The 19,086-nt window shown below is 43.3% G+C and overlaps 1 protein-coding gene across 1 annotated transcript in view; it reads left to right on the forward strand.

Annotated features, from left to right (window-relative positions):
* Positions 1-11,787: 11,787 nt before the first annotated feature.
* Positions 11,788-19,086, forward strand: part of pcdh17 (protocadherin 17) — a gene marked incomplete at its 3' end in the record, with an annotated part of 62,964 nt that continues 55,665 nt past the window's right edge. The window contains exons 1-2 of the mRNA XM_079737052.1: positions 11,788-12,389; positions 13,141-15,921. Of these exons, the coding sequence (XP_079593178.1) occupies positions 13,426-15,921 (2,496 nt within the window). The 5' untranslated portion in view covers positions 11,788-12,389; positions 13,141-13,425. The remainder of the gene's footprint in view (positions 12,390-13,140; positions 15,922-19,086) is intronic.

The following is a 19,086-nucleotide window of genomic DNA, read 5'->3' on the forward strand; positions in this document are numbered from 1 at the left end:
CTATCAGCTCATCTCTGACCAGCATTTCTCCCGCCTACGCCCTGTTTGGCCTCGACTACGTGAGCTGAAGCGGTCTGGAAAGTAACTCAATCAGTTACTGTTTCCTTCACACTTAAACTTTGAGCGGAGAAATTAATCCAAATGCAACATTTGTGTGTTTTTTTAAAAAGACCTTCAAGTTGAAGGCATGATCTGCTGCTGTTGCTGCTGCTGTGGTGGTTGGGCTTCTAGATGTTTCTTAGAGTTTTCTAAAAGGGTTAGGGTTAGGGTATTTTGTTTTGTTATACCTGTCATCATGTGTTTATACTTTAATGGAATATTTATTATTTATTGACAATGATTAAGATGATATAATCTGTTCTGTACTCCATTGTTTCGTTTTATTCTCCTTTCGATATGTTGCTTTGTCCTATGTTTGATTGTCTGATGATATATGGGCCTAGGTTCTGTATCTCTATTGTTATTTTTTCCTCTTTTTCATCGTTCTATAATGATCTATGTGTAAACTGTGAGGGATGATTTGATTCTCCTGCTCCATGTAAAAAATGAGAGACACTTTTAGAAACCCTGTGTGGAACGACAGACACGAGATGGTAAACGGCTGGCAAATGTGTCAGATGGTTTCTATCTGTGAGTGTGCGTGTGTGTGTATTCTTGCCTGAGAAATGTGAAAGACTGCATGAAATATTAAAATACCTGTGTGTATGTGTGTGTGTGTGTGTGTGTGTGTGTGTGTGTGTGTGTGTGTGTGTGTGTGTGTGTGTGTATGAGTTATATGTGAGCCTCCCAAATATAGAAAAATAATTGTTGTCATTTCTTGCAGAAAGAAAAGGCAATTGTCTATGTTCTTTCATTGGGTACTTCTTTCTACTGCTATTCATTCATTGATTAATATTGTTAATGCGTTCTTTATCCATGAAGGACTCGCATGATACTGTCTAAGAGAAGGAAACAGAACTTTTACATTTTCAGAAAACATGCAATAAAAAATGATATTATCACCTTGTCAGCCCATTTTGCCAAATGCAATGAGACAGGATTTAACATTCTAAATAACAAAAGTAATAAATAAAGAACTATTCTTTACAGCTGAACTTGATTTTATGAAAATGAAAACATTACGATGAGAACACTCCACCTAGGTGTTTTCCTTTAATAACTTAACATATTTTAGTTTGAGTTCTGTGATACCACAGAGGTTAGTCAGGTTGTTCTCAAGTAATTTTTATCCAACATTGGGGTCGGGACCCAACTTGTGATCAGAAAAGCACATTCTGAGAATTCTGAAATTCAAGGTATGGATAATTGATGGCAAGTAAATGACAAATAATGTAAAAGGTTTGAAAGGTGTTATTGAAGGTCTTTATATCAACAGGCTGACTATTCATTCGTAGCCACCAACTAACTGTTAGTAACCACTTAGTGTATTACTGTGAATCACTTAGTGTGGCGTGATGTGCATACGTTCATTGGGACATTTATATCATGGTCAGATCTGATTAGGTTTAAACAACAATGTGCGGGGAAGCGGTCACAAAAAAAACAAGAAGGTGGGTTGTAAAAATGTTCAGTCCTGAGAGTGGGGTCATAGGCAAAGGAGGATGGGAAGCACAGCTTTAAGGTGACTTTTATTTAAAGGGAATCTTAAGGATTGTTTTCTATTCAGGGTCCTGTCACTCTACCGTTGGAGGGTTGTTGGGGATAGCCAATAGTTTCCATGATGTAGAACCAAAATACTAATTAAAGGTATATCCAAACATAAAATATACTCATAAAATCTCCCGTAAAAAAATCAATAGCGAAGTTAACAAACAGCCGAAGAGACAAACAAAGCAAGATGAGGGAGTTGATAGTTAATTCTTTGGATTGTTTTTCCGGCCAGGTTAAACAACATTATTTTACAGACTTCCCTCCCGCTTGATGGAGGAGGTTGTGAAGCGATGTAGAAATTGGCAAGACTCTGGCTCGGAGCTCTCATCCAAGCATCCGCACCTCCCGGCTCATTAAGCACTGCAAACGACTCAAACTACAGGTGTACGCAAATCTATGGGAAGCTATGCATCTTTTGGAAAGGTAACACCCACTGCCACGCCCCCTTTTTGCTGATGGGCATCTTAAGTGAAGCACTTCTTACTTGGCCCAAAACCAACCTGCACACCAATTTTGACACAGATGGGCCAAAAGTTTAAAAATAATAGTACAAATTATGAAAACGATGTATTATCGACTACATCATTTTTTTTAACCAAATCAAAGAATAACAATCAAGTGAAAATAAGAACAAGGCAGACTGAAAAATAATGATATCAGCCTACACATTCCTGTTGTCGTACCTGATGGTGCCCCGGGTAACATCTACAGGGGCTTCACAATCACAGACACAGCCACTGCATTGCTCGATGTTCATATATTTCAGCGTTTCTAAACATACCTACAATACTAATGTCGTTAACCTCTGGGGCATAACATTTGAACTACTTGTGAGTGAAAGAATGAAAGAAAAATATATATTATTTAAATGTATGTAGTTTTGGATTCCGAGTAAATGCCAGCTGATGATAATATTTACTACAGATATATGGTATTAGCTATTTGCTTTGATACAGGAAAAAGTGACACAATTGTATTTCCGTAAGAATCAGATGAATCACAGTAATGAACACATGCTTCCAACTGACCTTCGGCTAAAAATAATAAAATTGTGGGACAGATACATTGATGAAATACTTATATACAAATATAAAAACGTATATGTAGCCATTTGTAGTAATTATATTTAAAATGTTTACACCACTTGGTATTCCTTATTATAAATAAAATGTTCTACAAGTACTATTTGTCTTTAAAAAGGTTAATGTCGACAATTAAAGAAGAATGCATATGAAAACACAGGTGTATAATGTGGTCTTTAGAACCTTACTTCAGCCAAAGTTATTTTATTTGAGGATGTTTTACTCCTGATTGAATAAATATAATGAGTAATTGGACTAAGCCATGGATGCTCACAGACAGACAGGTCGACAACCGAACATACAGAGTTTCTTTAATAATTATTTGCCCTTTCAAATCACAATTAAACTAATTGATTTAATTTGGAAGTGATACCTAAGTCGCCACTAGATGGCACTAATGAGTTGCTTGTCTCCTGCCAAATCGTTCAACAATATTTTTGTGATTGAACCATTTAAAGCAGACAGCGGCAGCCTGGCATTAAATATAGAGTTTATAATTCGAAAACAAAATTGACACTTTTCTTCTAAAACTACAAAAGGCAAATCCCCAAAAATACAGTGGAGTTGTTCAGTTGCCCTACAGAGTGGGAGTCGTGTTGGCTGACAACTGATGTCAAACGTGTCTATAACCCAGTACGTCTTTTATTTTTACGTTGACGTCTTCTCAAAAGTAAAAAGTACGTTAACGAACATCTTGCCGAACCTTAGCAGTGTGTAGCGTGCGTGTGCGTGTGCGTGTGTGTGTGTGTGTGTGTGTGTGTGGGGGGGGGGGGGGGGGGGGGGGGGGGGGGGGGGCACGTCTGTGCTGTGGGAGTTATACACGCACACACTAACACGCCCACACACGAACGCTGGTGTGGCACAGCCGACGTTCTCTCACTACTGCTGGTGGTGGTGGTTAGTGAGGTCCCCCCTTCACTGTAAAGCTTCTTTGAGTGTCTAGAAAAGCGCTATATAAATTCAATCCATTATTATTATTATTACTGCGGGAGGTGTCTGTAGCGTGAGATGCGGCATACCGCGGCGCGGCCTGGTACGCCGCAGGGGGGGGGGGGGATAAATATAGGAGGACTGAATGTTAAATATATATGCATCTATAGAAAGAATTACAAATAAACGATATATGTAGAGCTATATCTTTCAAGAAAGTTATTTTCACCACAGGCTTAAAATCAAAAAAATGAAAACGTAAGTGTCAAAGGTCTTTGACGCTTTCAGAGCTAAAGTGTCACTGAACAAACAAAAGGAGGGAATAGTCACAATTCAGTCGTTTTCTGTTTGTACATTCATTGTATACTTCCATACAACAACAAGACTAGTGAACAAGTGCCGAAAGAAAGAGAGAAAGAAAGAAAGAATACTCTGGGTCATGGATGGGTCAAGGAGGTGTGTAGCTTTGTTCTATTTATGAGCACATAAGTCAGACACGGTGAAACCATGAATGGCGGCAGCACAGATCGCTTTGTCGCTTATGTTATGATACTAATATTTTATATAAATATACATTATTAGTTTAGCCGTATGAGAGCAACAAAGTAGGCACACACACAAACACACAAACAGTGTCTGTGCGAGAAAGTAAGAGAACGCAAGTATGCAGAGTTTGTGTAAGTGCGTGTTAGAGAGAGAGAGAGAGAGAGAGAGAGAGAGGGAGAGAGTGAGACCCCATAGATAACCCAACTGTGTGTGTGTGCGTGTGTGTGTGTGTGTGTGTGTATTTGTGTGTGAGTGTGTTTGTGTGTGTGTTTGTGTGTGTGTGTTCGTGTGTGTGCGTGTGTGTGTGCGTGTGTGTGTGAGAGAGAGAGAAAGTATGTGAGAGAGAGGGAGAGAAAGAGAGAGAGCGAGAATGTGTGTTTTTAGAGAGAATGAATGTGCATGTGTTTGGGTGTATGTGTGTGTGTTTGTGTGTGTACTTTTACCTGAGAAATGTGAAAGACTGGATGAAATATTAAAATACCTGTGTGTGTGTGTGTGTGTGTGTGTGTGTGTGTGTGTGTGTGTGTGTGTGTGTGTGCGTGTGTGTGTGTGTGTGTGTGTGTCTGTCTTGATGAAGCAGGCTTTTCCCCTGGCCTGTGTGTGGGGACCAGGGTTGAGGGGGGTCTGCTGGGACACTGGGGGGTAATGAAGAGTTAGGGAGACAGACAGATACAACGCACACACACACACACACACACACACACACACACACACACAGGGCAGCGCCAGTCTAGTCTCCTAGACAGAGGAGAGAAAGAGAGAGAGAGAGAGAGAGCCGTTTAAGAGACCCATCCTGAGCGCCACTATCTGTTCCATGTCAGAGGACTTGATTGAGGCCTTACACAGGACAAGACCTCCAGAGAGATCACGGAGCGCTTAACACGGCCTACTCCTACAATCACAGTCTTCTCCAATTTAGTCGTCAAGCAGAAGCTTTTGTCCAAAGTGATGTACAGTGAATTGATATGCATGTCCTTAAGGGGCGTCTAGCAGGGATGCTTACAGTTTTGACTGTGGCAATTGTGTATTGGAAATCCAGAACTTTTAGTCTGGGAGTTAAACACACAGATCACTCTAGGACACGCTGCCTCTTTGTGCTGAAGTTAAGTTGTTTGAGTGTGGGAACAACGCAAATGTATTTTTTTAAAACAGTGGCATGAACATAATGAGTGTTCATTATGAAGTATTTATATGTGTGTATATATATATATTGTATAGCAGCAGGGGCGTAGCCACACGGGGGACAGGGGGGGCCCAGCCACCATTGGACAGAGGTTGGTCACCCCGCTGACACCCCCCCCATATCCTGAACAGAAACGGTCTAAAGAAAGCTGAAAGATGTGCATTATTATTTTGATCTTACTTTGACTTATTATTTGTATCTAAAGTGCTATATGTCCATATTACAAATAAATTTTGCACTTATAATTGCACTTTAAAACTGAACCCCCAACATGAGTCCTTAGGGCCATGAGAGATAGCAAAAGAGAGATGTACTTCTCAATACAGGAGGACTAATGCACGACACAGATATAGACTCTGTAGTAGGTGACCTATATAGGATTAGTGTGGTAATTTCCAACATTCACACAACACACTTCCTTTTTCGGAATCACCAGAAATAATGCACTGACCCACTATGATTCCATCGGCACTGTAAGAAATTACTTTGACCCATTTAAACCCTTTAGGATTTAGTCCAGGCTCTCTTTTCTCTGGGTTTTTAGAGATTGAGACGTAAAACAGTTAAGACTGGTAAAGCGTTAGGATAGGAAGGACCGGGACAGCATTAGCCTTTCATCCTGTACTGTACGGCTGTGGCTGCGGTGCATTTAACATGTGGAAGAGGCTAATAGTATTTAGGATGCTGTAATTGAGGCTAGTTGTATTGAGCATGTAGATGAGGCTAATAGTACTTTGCCTGCTGTGATTGAGACTAATAGCATTTAGCATGTTGTGGATGATTTTAGAAGTATCAACCACAGCATGCAAAATATCGTTGTCCAGACTTATAGCACTTGTTGTGGATGATGCTACCATAATTGATAATGTGGATGATGCTAATAGCATTTAGCGAGAATCGGATGAAGCTAATAGTATTTAGCATGTTGTAGATGAGACTGATAGTATTCAGCCTTTAGCAGATGAGGCTTATAGCATTGGGCATGCAGGGGTTATGGCTAATAGCGCTGTGCTTTATTGGTAAAACACAGACAGTAGATAGTATCTCTAAGTGGGGCCGGTTTACTGTAGAAGTATCAAGGTTAGTGTCAGAGTAAAGATTTAAGTAGACAAGTAAAGATCTCGGTGTAAAGTTAAAAGTTTAGGGTAGAAGTAAAACCTCTTTGTTACATCGTAAACTGACAGTAAATTACTGCATTCAAGCTGTTTTGTTTACGAAACCAAAACAAAGCAAGATAAAATTGGTGTTCACAACCTCTATTTTCATTTACAACGTCCATATAAAGTTTAGCTTGTGTGTCAACGATAAAAACAAGTCCAACAAAGTTGTTTTATATTGACAAGTGGATGTAATGAATAATCTCTGATAATAATTAACATCACCATGCATCTCATGCCAATGTTTGAGTTGGCACTGATCCCAATCATTACCGGGCCCAGACTTATTTCATTCTACTTTAGAAAATGACAAAGAAATAATTAAAACCGAGCCCTTATCACAGGCCCTCAGGTGATGTTAAATTAATAAAATCCTTGATTGTGCTGAAGGTCTGACCCGTAATGATTCATTACGGGTCACGGATGCTGAGGTAAACTTTGTTGGTATACCTGGTTAGAGAGGTTCAATAGAGGTTGCTGGTAGAAGATATCCAAACGTTATTGGTGAGGGTACTACGGGTGGAATATGTGTGGCTATTCACATAATGTGGTTAGTATGAGTTTGAAACTCTACATATTCTTCGTTAGTGCAAGTTTAGGCTCTCGTTAATATGAGTTTCACGCTCTAAATATTGTCTGTTAGTACAATGTTAAATCTCTTGTGAGAATGAGTTTGAAGCTCTACGTATTGTTTGTTTGCACAAGTTTGAATCACTTTAGTTAGACTTTGAGGCTCTACATATTATTTGTTAGTACAAGGTTTAATCTCTGGTTAGTATGAGCTTGAAGCTCTACATATTGATTGTAGTGCACGTTTGAAGCTCGTTAGTGAGACTTTGAGGCTCTACACATAATTTGTTAGGACAAGGTTTAATCTCTGGTTAGTATGAGTTTGAAGCTCTACATATTGATTGTAGTACATGTTGGAATCTCTGAGTTAGAAGTTCCTAAGTATGAGGTTGAAGCTCCACAAACTGTTTGTTAGAAGTGTGAAATGTTCAAGCACTGCTAGTGTTCCCTGTCCACTGCGGAGGGTGCTGAAGTTAAACATAACTGAGTGCAGCTATCAACACTTAACTAACTTTTTTGAGCTGATTCAAATCTGCTCAAATGTAATGTTCCATTTCCAGCGGGGACGTGAGTATGGATGTCTCCGTGTCCACAACAGTGACTAGCATGTCATCACAGGAGTGAGGCTAAAATTAAACCTTTTTTCTCTGCTCTGAAATTAAACTTTTGAGTTGAAAATGAATTGGTGGAAAAATGCAACTTTTGAACACTGACTTGATTGGGAGAAAAGCTTCATCATGCGTCACTATTTGTGATCCTAAATCCTATGGAAAGTTACATGGCCTTTAGAGAAACAGGAAGGACTGCTTTTCTGATATCTGAGAGAATTTTTTGAAATTACACTGTGTCCGTTGTCAGAAACAAAGCTGCTGTGTTTTCTATTTCTGTTTGTGTTGGATCTGAGAGAAAACGGATGGAACTTTAGTAACAGGAGTATTAGTCTCAAAAAATCAAACTTTAGATCAACATCTTAAGCCTGATGGCAGACTTGCTCAAATCCAGCTAAACGGGGCGTTTCACTTTCTTTCACTTCAAATTAGTTTTGATGATCATGTGCTGGGAGCTGGCATCTATAAACACATGTGACATGGAATGGATCATTTACATTTACATTTAGGGCATTTAGCAGACGCTTTTATCCAAAGCGACTTACAATAAGTGCATTTGTTACAATAACTACATTTGTCGTAAGAAGTGAAACAATATATCGCTGTCGGTACAGTAAAGATGTTCATAGAACCAAGTGCAAGTATTACCATCGCTAGGCTAACCCATTCCCCGTGTAAAGCAATGATAGCAGCTACTGTAGATGCTGGAAACAACCTCACTACTGGAAACAACCTGACTGGAACCACAACAACAGATACAAACTCGTCTGATAGGAAGAAAAGATAAAATGTCCTGTACAGACTACCACGTCCTGAGAAAAAGGGTCTGTAAAAGTTTCTAATCAAACCTGTGTAGTAGGTGTGCTATGAAAAACAATTGCTTGAATCTTCTTCTGATACCTCTTTCTTGCCACTTGCAAATTTGTTACTCTTCGGAAGAATATCTTTGTTACAAAACGGGGAACATTGCGTAACTCCACCACCCGTATTTTCTTAACTGAAGATTACAGTTTTAAAAATCCATGAAGATGTCCCATAATAATGACAAAAGCAATAGAATGCTTAACCACGTTTCATAATCAAAGCTGAATCTACACTTCCATCTATTTTCAAATATGGGAGAGTATTGCCTCATATGCGTGTTGCTGACCAGTTGGACCACTGCAACATCCGTACGTGATTTTCATTTCCAATTGATAGGACAAATGAAGTCAAGGGACTAAATTGTTTGAGTGACATACATATAAATTAAGCAGTTCTCTCCAATATTACAAAGAAGCTGTGTGTGAAGGTTCCCTTTAAAAAATATCCTGCCAAAATAATTCAAAATGTTATAGTTAACTTGTGATAGTTGAACTACCATGGAGTAGTAAAACCCCTCCATGGTAGAGAAACTCCATGTGTTTCGATGCAGGCCAGCTGTGTCATGGGTGTGTGAAATCAAAGGAATGGGTGAGCAGAGCAGACTGAAAGTCTCTTTCTCCCCTCCAAGAGCAGTACCCCCACCGCTCCACTTAGGATAGAGGGTTGTAGTACAGATGCTCACCTCCAGGCCGTTTGAAATGCCTGTATGGCTGCTGGCTTCCTGACGGCTGGGCTGATGAAGAACGCCGCTAATAGCCGTTTCCTCTGCACACTCAGGTGATATTTCAAGATGTTGCTTCCCAGATGTTGAAGCTTAGTGAGCTGCATGTGGATTGTTTTGGAAGCAGCTCTCCTTTTCACTTGCTCCTCTTTGCTTTAAAGGTTGGTTAACAGCCCGTTTGTCTTCTCCCGGGGAATAAAATGTGATGTTGAACGGTTCCTTATTTCCGCCAAAATCGCGGAGCTGCTTGTCTTGTTATGCAAGCGGCGGGGTTATCGCCAGCAGACGGTTCTGTAAATACTTGAACTATCATCCCGACCTCCGATGTCTCCCAAAGGTCACGTGGGCTGCATCACCTGCTCCCCCGCATATAAATATACAGTGGCAGTAAACTGTGTATTCTAAAAAACGTTTCACTTCAACTCACACACACATAGGAATGCACATACGCATACAGACATACACACACACACACACACACACACATACTGACACACACAAACATACACACATACACACACACACACACTTACTGACATACACAGACCGACATGCACACACACACACATACACACACACATACACACAGATACACACACATAGATACACAGACACAGAGTCAGTCACACAAACAAGCATGCACACACGCAAACAGACACACACATGCGCACACATATATATAAACACATGCACACATTCATAAATGCACACTCACTCACACACACACACACACACACAAACACACACACACACACATACACACTGACATATGCACACACACACACACACAAACACACACACACACAAATGCACAGATGTGCAGTCTGAGTGTGTGCAGATGTGAAGAGGAGTAGACAGTGACATGTGACATTTGCATTCATTACTGATTAGTGTCTGGACATGCAGGCATCAAACCTGCGGGCTGGCGCGCCAGCTCCCTGCCTGTCATCTTCCCTGACGGCCGCGGCGCTGTCAGTCCCCGGCGTCAGACAGGAAGTGTGCGAGAGAAGGTCAAGGACTTCCTGTGAAGCAGATCATCCTCACCACTGAGGTCTCTTGACACGTCCTCCCTACAAAAGAACATACACGCAATGATATTATGTAGTCTTAATTATAGACATAAGTAAAACAACAACCACTGGTTTTAATATATATTTCATTATTTTATTTATTTGCATAATCATAATACTGCTTCTAATATATCTATCTATTTATCTATGTATCTATCTATACATATGATCACATGATCTAGATCTATATTTATATTGTATGTTATTTATCTTACATAATCGTGTACATCTTGTATATATATTGTACATAGATATTCATATAATAGTTTTTATAAAGCCCATTTTGAAATTATAAATATGTATTTATATGGAATATCTTTTCATAATCAGACCAATTATTAATCCAGCACCTTAAAAAATATGCTGTAAAAATGCTTCAAAAAGAACACTTTTACACTTTGTTTATGTGCAGTAAAATACTGCACTAGTCTAGTGTATTATGCCGAGTTCATGATTATGAACGACTTTAAAAACCGAGGTGAAAATGTTGTGTTAAGTGCAATGATGTGAGAGTGACTCCAATTTACCCTTCTGCTTCCCCATCTCTCTGCGTCCCAACATATAGCGGTAATAAAGACTAAATCAACTATAAAACTCTACTAAATGATCAATGTAAAAAGGCTATTGCTATGTTCTTATTGTCGCCTGACCGATTGTTACTTTCTACTATAGGCTACCATTTTATCCATCGCTAAACATAACTACAGATAAAAGTCATACTATTGCCAATATGTTTATGAATAGAAAAGAAACGGGACACATTGTCCAATTAGGCAAGTAAAATGACGATCGATATCAGGACGTCAATAGTTTTTTGACGCCCCCCCCCCCGTCTGTCACTCCTCCAAAACATCTCACCAGCCATCATTAAGAAGAGGACAAATGCAAACTGACGATGAATCCACACAGACTGCAACCTTGTCATATAAATACAGACTATGACAGCAACCGAAAAAAGCTGACACGCATATGTGCATTAGGCCAAACGACTTAGGCACACACTTCACAGCTTGTCTTGTTTTCAAGTGATTCTAATTTAAAATAGAGAGTGCAAGTGCGCATTGAAAGTAATTTGAAATGAACCATTCGATTAAATTACATAGCCAGCCTTAGTGAATCCTAAACAGAGTCTATACTTTATGTTCATGTTTTCATATTTTTTTCCATCATCAGGCTGGGAACGTTAAAGCTGTTGACTGTTGAAACACAACAATGCTCCGTGAGATTTGAAAAGATGCATCGCCGGTAAAACGCCAGCGACCAATCAGCTACTCTATATACAGAGAGCCGTTTTTAAACCCCGCCCTCTTTCCCGCCTCTTCAACCTGATTGGCTGGTGGCAGCGCAGCGACAATGTTTAATGCACCATGCGGTGCATGCACAGTTCAGTCAGTGAGGAGGCGCTCGTTGTTGCGACGCTACGCGGACGTGCGTAAAATACCAAAATCACTTTCTATTTCACTGTCATTGAAAAACGGATTCGGTGACGAGCATAAGATAAGGTGGGGGAGGTTAGACGGGACGTTGTCACTGGAAACACGCCTTTCCTCTCCAAGCTGCTGTCGCTCAGGTGGACCTGAGCTGGGCAGCGGGCAACGGCAAGGACACGACACCCGGGTATCCCACACATCGCTTCTCTCGCTGTGCTTTAACGTTCCCATCGGATATAGATTCTCCATCCGGATTGTTCACCGTCTCAGAAACAGTTTAGTCCAGAGAGTGACACTCCGTGACTCCAAAGCCGGCGAGACATCCTGACAGCTTGGGGGACGTCTCGGAGCGCCCTGGCTCATTGACATTACAGGCAGACTTTTCTGGACCACTTTTTTTTTCTTCTTCCGACGTCGTTCGGCCGCTGCGCGTTGGAGGACTTGTGGCTTCGCGGGCGCACGGGGGAAGAGAACAGTGCTGGTCCAGAGGGTGCCGGGACTATAGGGCGCTGGGTGATTTTCTAACTCTGCTCTGGATATTACTCACTGTTGTGGAGGATGAATTGTGCCAGTGTTAGGTAAGTGGTGGCTGTGTCTGTTTCTCTAGGTGTCAAATGTTATTTGCGTGGAGTTAGATGTGTGAAACCGCTTCCTCAACAACGGGCACACGCCTCACTCCCCCAAGCCAGCCGACGCAACAGCTACTTGGTGTATTGAATCTGCCAGGGAGGGACGGACGGAGATGGAGAAGGGGGAGATAGATTGAGAGAGGGGACGGAGAGAGACAGAGAGGAGAGCAATGTTGGAGAAGTACTATATATGATTTAAGCGGCAGTGTCTCAGGTGACTCCGAAATTTGATGTTTTGTAGGGTTTTGTCTTAATGTGCGGATTATGCGGATTTGTTAATGCGCGTAAGAGGCTCAAGCGTGACACATTTCAGTTTGGTCCATTAGTCTTTAGTTCCGCACAATTACGAAAAATTGTATTATTTCAATTATTATAGTAGCCTACCTATTTATTATGGGGGGAATGCATGTAAGACTGTTATAGTTTCTATAATAGTTTTATTTAGCGTGCGAGCTTCCCAACAAACCTACATTTACACATATTTTCATTCTAAATCTCTTGATTAATTATTGAATTTAGAAATCAACCCTTTTCTAATGCTGTATTACAAGGTTACGGCGATTCTCTCGCCAAGGTGAAATTGTGAAGAATCTACCGTAGAGATGATTTACGCAAAGAACACGTTTCAATAACCTATGCAAAAAAAGCGATTTATATAATACCTCGATGGCTAACCTACTTTCTCTATCTTCACTCTTAGGTGGTAACGCAACGCAACGCAAGTACAATGACTATTCTGTTTGGTGGAGAGCGGACTGCCATTATTGCTCCAATGAGTCCGGGTACTCAGCTGAATATCAATTAGGATCGTCGGGAGAGAGCGGAGAGCGAGGGAGAAAAAGACAATCAAAGGTGGATCTCCGGGACCACACACAATGAACACAAGTGGTTGTTTAGCGCTGAGTACACATAATACCTTGGCCCGTCACATCAACAGGTCGGAGTAAACACACAAAGGTTATCAGCGTTCTTGCGGAAGAGGGGGATGTATCTTTCTATTTTCTTTTTCCTACTGTTATGGGCTCAAGCCCTGACGCTGAAAAACTTAAATTATTCTGTCCCAGAGGAGGAAGGGCCAGGGACGGTGATCGGAAACATTGCCAAAGATGCAAGAATTGGGTTGGAGCAGACGGGGCAGGGGCAGGCAAAAAAAGCAAATTTCAGAGTGCTTGAGAATTCTGCCCCGCATCTCATTGACGTTGACCCCCAAAGCGGACTTCTTTACACCAAACTGCGCATCGACAGAGAAACACTGTGTCGCAGGAACCCAAAGTGCCAGCTCTCCATGGAGGTGTTTGCCAACGACAAGGATATCTGCATGATCAAAATAGACATCCAAGACATAAATGACAATTCTCCAACCTTCCCCTCGGACCAGATTGATATTGACATTTCAGAGAATGCAGTCCCAGGCACACGCTTCCCTTTGACCAGCGCGCACGACCCGGATGCAGGGGAAAACGGTCTTAAAACCTATCAAATAACCCGGGACGACTACAATCTATTTTCCTTGGAGGTTAAATCCCGAGGGGATGGCACTAAATTTCCAGAATTAGTTATTCAACGGCCCTTGGACCGAGAGGAGCGCAGCCATCACACGCTAATTCTATCAGCCACGGACGGCGGTGAGTACCCCCGGTCAGGCACGATGCAGATCAATGTTAAAGTTATTGATTCGAACGACAACAGTCCTGTGTTTGACCAGCCTTCATATGTCGTGGAAATCCCTGAAAATTCCCCCCCTGGTAAAGTACTTATTGATTTAAACGCCACTGATCCTGACGAGGGCAACAATGGTCAGGTTGTGTATTCTTTTAGTGGCTATGCCCCAGAGAGGATCCGGGAGTTGTTCTCCATAGACTCTAGGACGGGGGTCATAAAGATCCAGGGGGAGATTGACTACGAAGAGAGCCCAATTATTGAGATTGACATCCAGGCCAAGGATTTAGGGCCCAACCCAATTCCCGGTCATTGTAAAGTGACTGTGAAAGTGCTGGACCGGAATGACAACTGGCCTTATATAGGCTTCGTGTCTGTAAGACAGGGAGCGATCAGTGAGGCGCGACCCCCGGGCACCGTTATCGCTCTCGTTCGCGTCACTGACAAAGACTCCGGCAGGAACGGCCAGCTGCAGTGCAGAGTGCTTGGCAACGTCCCATTTAAACTTGAGGAGAATTATGACAATTTATACACGGTGGTGACGGACCGACCGCTGGACAGAGAGGTCCAGGACGAGTACAACGTTACCATCGTGGCCAAAGACAACGGCATCCCTCCCCTGAACTCCACCAAGTCCTTCACCGTGAAGATTCTGGACGAGAACGACAACGTTCCACGCTTCACCAAGGTGGTGTACCTGCTGCAGATCCCCGAGAACAACATCCCTGGGGAGTACCTGGGCTCGGTTCTAGCTCACGACCCCGACCTGGGCCAGAACGGCACGGTGTACTACAGCATTATCAATTCCAACGTCAGCGGCGGGGACGTCAACACCTATGTCAACGTCAACGCTGCCAATGGTGCCATCTATGCAGTGCGATCCTTCAACTATGAGCAGATCAAGTACTTTGACTTCAAAGTGTTGGCGAAGGACGCCGGTTCGCCCCACCTTGAGAGCAACACCTCAGTGCGCATCACCGTGCTCGACGTCAATGACAACATCCCGGTCATCGTCCTGCCGCTTCTGCAGAACGACACCGCCGAGATCCACGTCCCACGGAACGTGGGCGTGGGCTACATCGTTACCACGGTGAGGGCAGTGGACAACGACTACGGCGAGAGCGGGCGGCTCACCTACGAGATCTCTGACGGGAACGAAGACCACCTGTTTGAGATGGACCCGGTGACGGGGGAAGTGCGGACCGCCCACCCCTTCTGGGAGGACGTGAACCCCGTGGTGGAGCTGATCATCCGGGTGATGGACCACGGCAAGCCCACGCTGACCGCCGCTGCGCGCCTCATCGTCAAGGCCTACAACGGGCCGGTTGCGGGAGGCGAACCCAGGATCAACGAGGAGAACCGCAACTGGGACATGTCGCTGCCGCTCATCGTCACGCTCAGCATAATCTCCATTATGCTGCTTGCTGCCATGGTAACCATCGCCATCAAGTGCAAGCGGGAAAACAAAGAGATACGCACGTACAATTGCCGCATCGCAGAGTACTCGCACCCGCAGCTGGGGAAGGGCAAGAAGAAGAAGATCAACAAGAACGACATCATGCTGGTGCAGAGCGAGGTGGAGGAGCGGGACGCCATGAACGTGATGAACGTGGTGAGCAGCCCCTCCCTCGCCACTTCCCCAATGTACTTTGACTACCAGACCCGCCTTCCACTCAGCTCCCCCAGGTCAGAGGTCATGTACCTCAAGCCCACCGCTAACAACCTCAGTGTACCCCAGGGGCACGTGGGGTGTCACACCAGCTTCACTGGCCCAGCCACCAGCACCACGGAAACGCCCGCCAACCGCATGTCCATCATCCAGGTAAGACCTGTAACGATTGGAACGCCTGTCCTGTGTGTTGTCTTCCCGACCAACACCTCCCTCCACCACCACCACCACCATGTCATGTCTCATTCCACACTGCTAGTTTGTGAAGATGAGGAATATTCATGATATAAAGGTTTTTTGTTACGTGCGCAATCGTGCATGTTAAATGAGCAGTATATGGAGGAGCATTAGGAGTCAGGGCATTTATAAGAAGAAGGTGATAAAAGGGATTTCTCCCAGCCGATCAAAGGATGACGTAGAGCCCTAAACAACTCCATTATCATTCAGTTTGCATCATACTTAACTATTTATTCCTTTGTTCTATATAAAGTAGTGCTGATTCACCTCCTCGGAAGCTGGGTCTTATTGACAGGAGTATTTGGAGAGCAAGCGCAGAGGTCTTGACAAGTGGTTATGAACCGATGACCTCTCCCTCGGAAGGGAATAGATTATCTTTTCATGTTATGTATAAATAATTACCTCTTTGGGGTTAGAAATATACGGTGCTGTGCTGAATCTAATGAAAGAACTTAATCAATAAGGTACTGAGGGCTTTTCTTCATGTATCATATTATCTCTCCGCGGCTTCATTTGGTATTCCACAGATTCACGCAGACCTTGATAACTCATGAATTGCAAATCGCAATAAATAGAAACCCACTGTCTCTGTTAATAATTAACCAGATGCTTGTTTAGATTCAGAATTGAGTCTTTGGTTCAACTCAAGTTGTTTTCAAGTAGTCCAATCAGCGTTCGTATCTGTATATATTCTGGATTCTTTTTTTAATTAGCGGCATTGTAGGATTTTGAGACATACCTGACCTGATCTCTTGTTTTGGTCTTGGAGGATTTAATTTATTGAGATAAGCAGGTTGTGCTTCTCTTTTCATGGTCATTTAATAGCTCTTTGCAGGGAGTACTTAGGGGTATAAGTCTGGAACGTGACGACGTCTGTGTCTTTGTGGCACTAAGCCCATTTAAAGTCTGTTGTGTCGAAGCCGGATTAAGCCCGCTTCTTAACGAACCAGTATAAAGCCATAGGTGGCATACCCATAGAAAGGAAACCCAGCCTTTTATTTCTGAATTGAAATAAAAGCATAACAAATAAAATGGTTTATTTTGACATGAATATTATATGCCTTTTATGAACATAAACACCAAACAGGCGTTGGCCCTGTTTGGGAGCATCGTTGTGGGAAAGGTCATTGGCTTACTGAGATAAAGTCTAGAACTGCACCACAAGCATAACCACATGATGAAACATGTGTGTGTGTACATGTATACATGTTTGTCTGCAAGCTTCAGTAAGTCAGTATGTGTGTCTATATGTGTATCAGTACGTGCGTGTTCGAATTTGCAAAGCAGCACAGGATGATTTGAAACCAGTTTGGTGTGATCCGTTCCTCTTAATAACGTCAATGATGATGTTGGTGATGATGATGATGAGGATGATGATGGTGGTGCATTGGTGATGATGATGATGATAATGGAGGTGGTGATGATGATGATGATGAGGATGGTGGTGTTGATGATGGTGACAATGATGATCGGTGGTGGTGGTGGTGGTGATGTTTGGGACATGGGGTTAGTACCCGATCACAGGCGGCCGTGTGGTTGTTAGTTCCTGGCCCAGGTCATCCCATCCAGCCGAGGGATTAGTCTTTCCCTCCACCCCGGGTTCTGTCCTGGCCAAGGGGATGTGTTTGTTTGTGTGCGTGTGCCTGAGTGTGTGGGTGTGTATCTGGTTGGGAGGGGGCTTAGTGTGGATGACTGTGATCAGAAACGACGTGTTCTCACCAGGGAACACTCCCATCCCACCCCCCACCCCCCTGCTCCAGTTCTGCTCCTAATTCGCCAGATGAATAGGGCAAAGATCAACGCACAGACCATTATGGGGCCTGTCCAATCCGAGCAGCTGACTACATGTGGTGCCGTCGGTCCTGCCCACGACACCCTTCCTGCACAGAGCATCGCGTCCATTAGCGGCCGTGCAGTAGTCGCGTTGGGGAGCTGGTTGAAGAAACAAGACGCCATGTTCCCCGGTGCTCTGTGTTTGTTTACAGGGCTGCTCCAACACGCGGTGCTGTGCCGCTACTCGCTGTATTATTCAACACAACCTGTGTACTGGGAGATGGCTGCCGGCATCCGGTTTCCTCTTAATTCGAACACAACCATATCCTCTTTCTCCCTTTGGTCCCTCGCTCTCCATCCCTCCATCTCCCGTCTTTTTTCTGTCTTGCTCTCTTTTTCTCTGGTCTGATTCGCCTCTCTCTCCTCTTCCATTCAATCCCCCTCTATCTCCCCCCTTCCTCCCTCCCTCCCTCCATCCCTTTTTCCTCCTCTCCCTCCCTCTCTATTTCTGTATCCGTCCATCTCTCTGGGAGCGAGGTATGTAAGCTGAGAGGGATCTGAATCTAGGGATGGAGTGCATGTCAGGAGCCAGGGCAGAATTCTCTTTCCATCGATCTCTGGCCTATCTGCTGTCTCCGAGTCGCTGGGCTCCGCTCTAGAAGAAGGAGGGGAATAAATAAATAGATGACGACAACTTAACCACATCAGCTCTGCCTTGTCCACAAGGACATCTCAGGTCTGCTCTGGGCGTTCAGGCCTAAAATGGAGCTATTGCTAGCTCCCAAGTTCCTACTGATGTATATCATATCACAGGCACACACGCACCCACACACGCACACATTCACGTACGCCTGAACCATAACGCGGAGCATAGAGTTGAAAAGAGGAAATAGAGAGTGTGATAGAGAAGAAAGAGATGTAGAGAAGGAGCAATGGGGGACTTCAGAGGAGATAGTGATGGGGGAAAAGAGATTGATAGGGGAGGAGTGATGGAAAGGGATAGTGAGAGAGAAAAGAGAGTAGAGGGAAGGAATCGATTTAGCATTTTATCGTTCACTGTTTCATTTATTATATCTGAATATATATATCATTATTCTTTTTGGGATAATTTTACACTCGACAAGCTTTGTCAATGTAAATGCACATGTCCCAAGCCAATACAGCCCTTTGAATTGAACAGAAGTGAGTCATCTGAGAAGGGTGTGATTGAGTGGGACAGAGTGAAGGAGAGAATAGAGTGATAGGACAGAAGAGTGACAGAGAGAAGCAACTGATACAGATAATGCAGTGCCAGGGGGACTAGAGAAG

Source organism: Pollachius pollachius, assembly GCF_949987615.1.
Source record: "Pollachius pollachius genome assembly, chromosome: 5".
In the NCBI taxonomy this organism is placed as follows: Eukaryota; Metazoa; Chordata; class Actinopteri; order Gadiformes; family Gadidae; genus Pollachius; species Pollachius pollachius.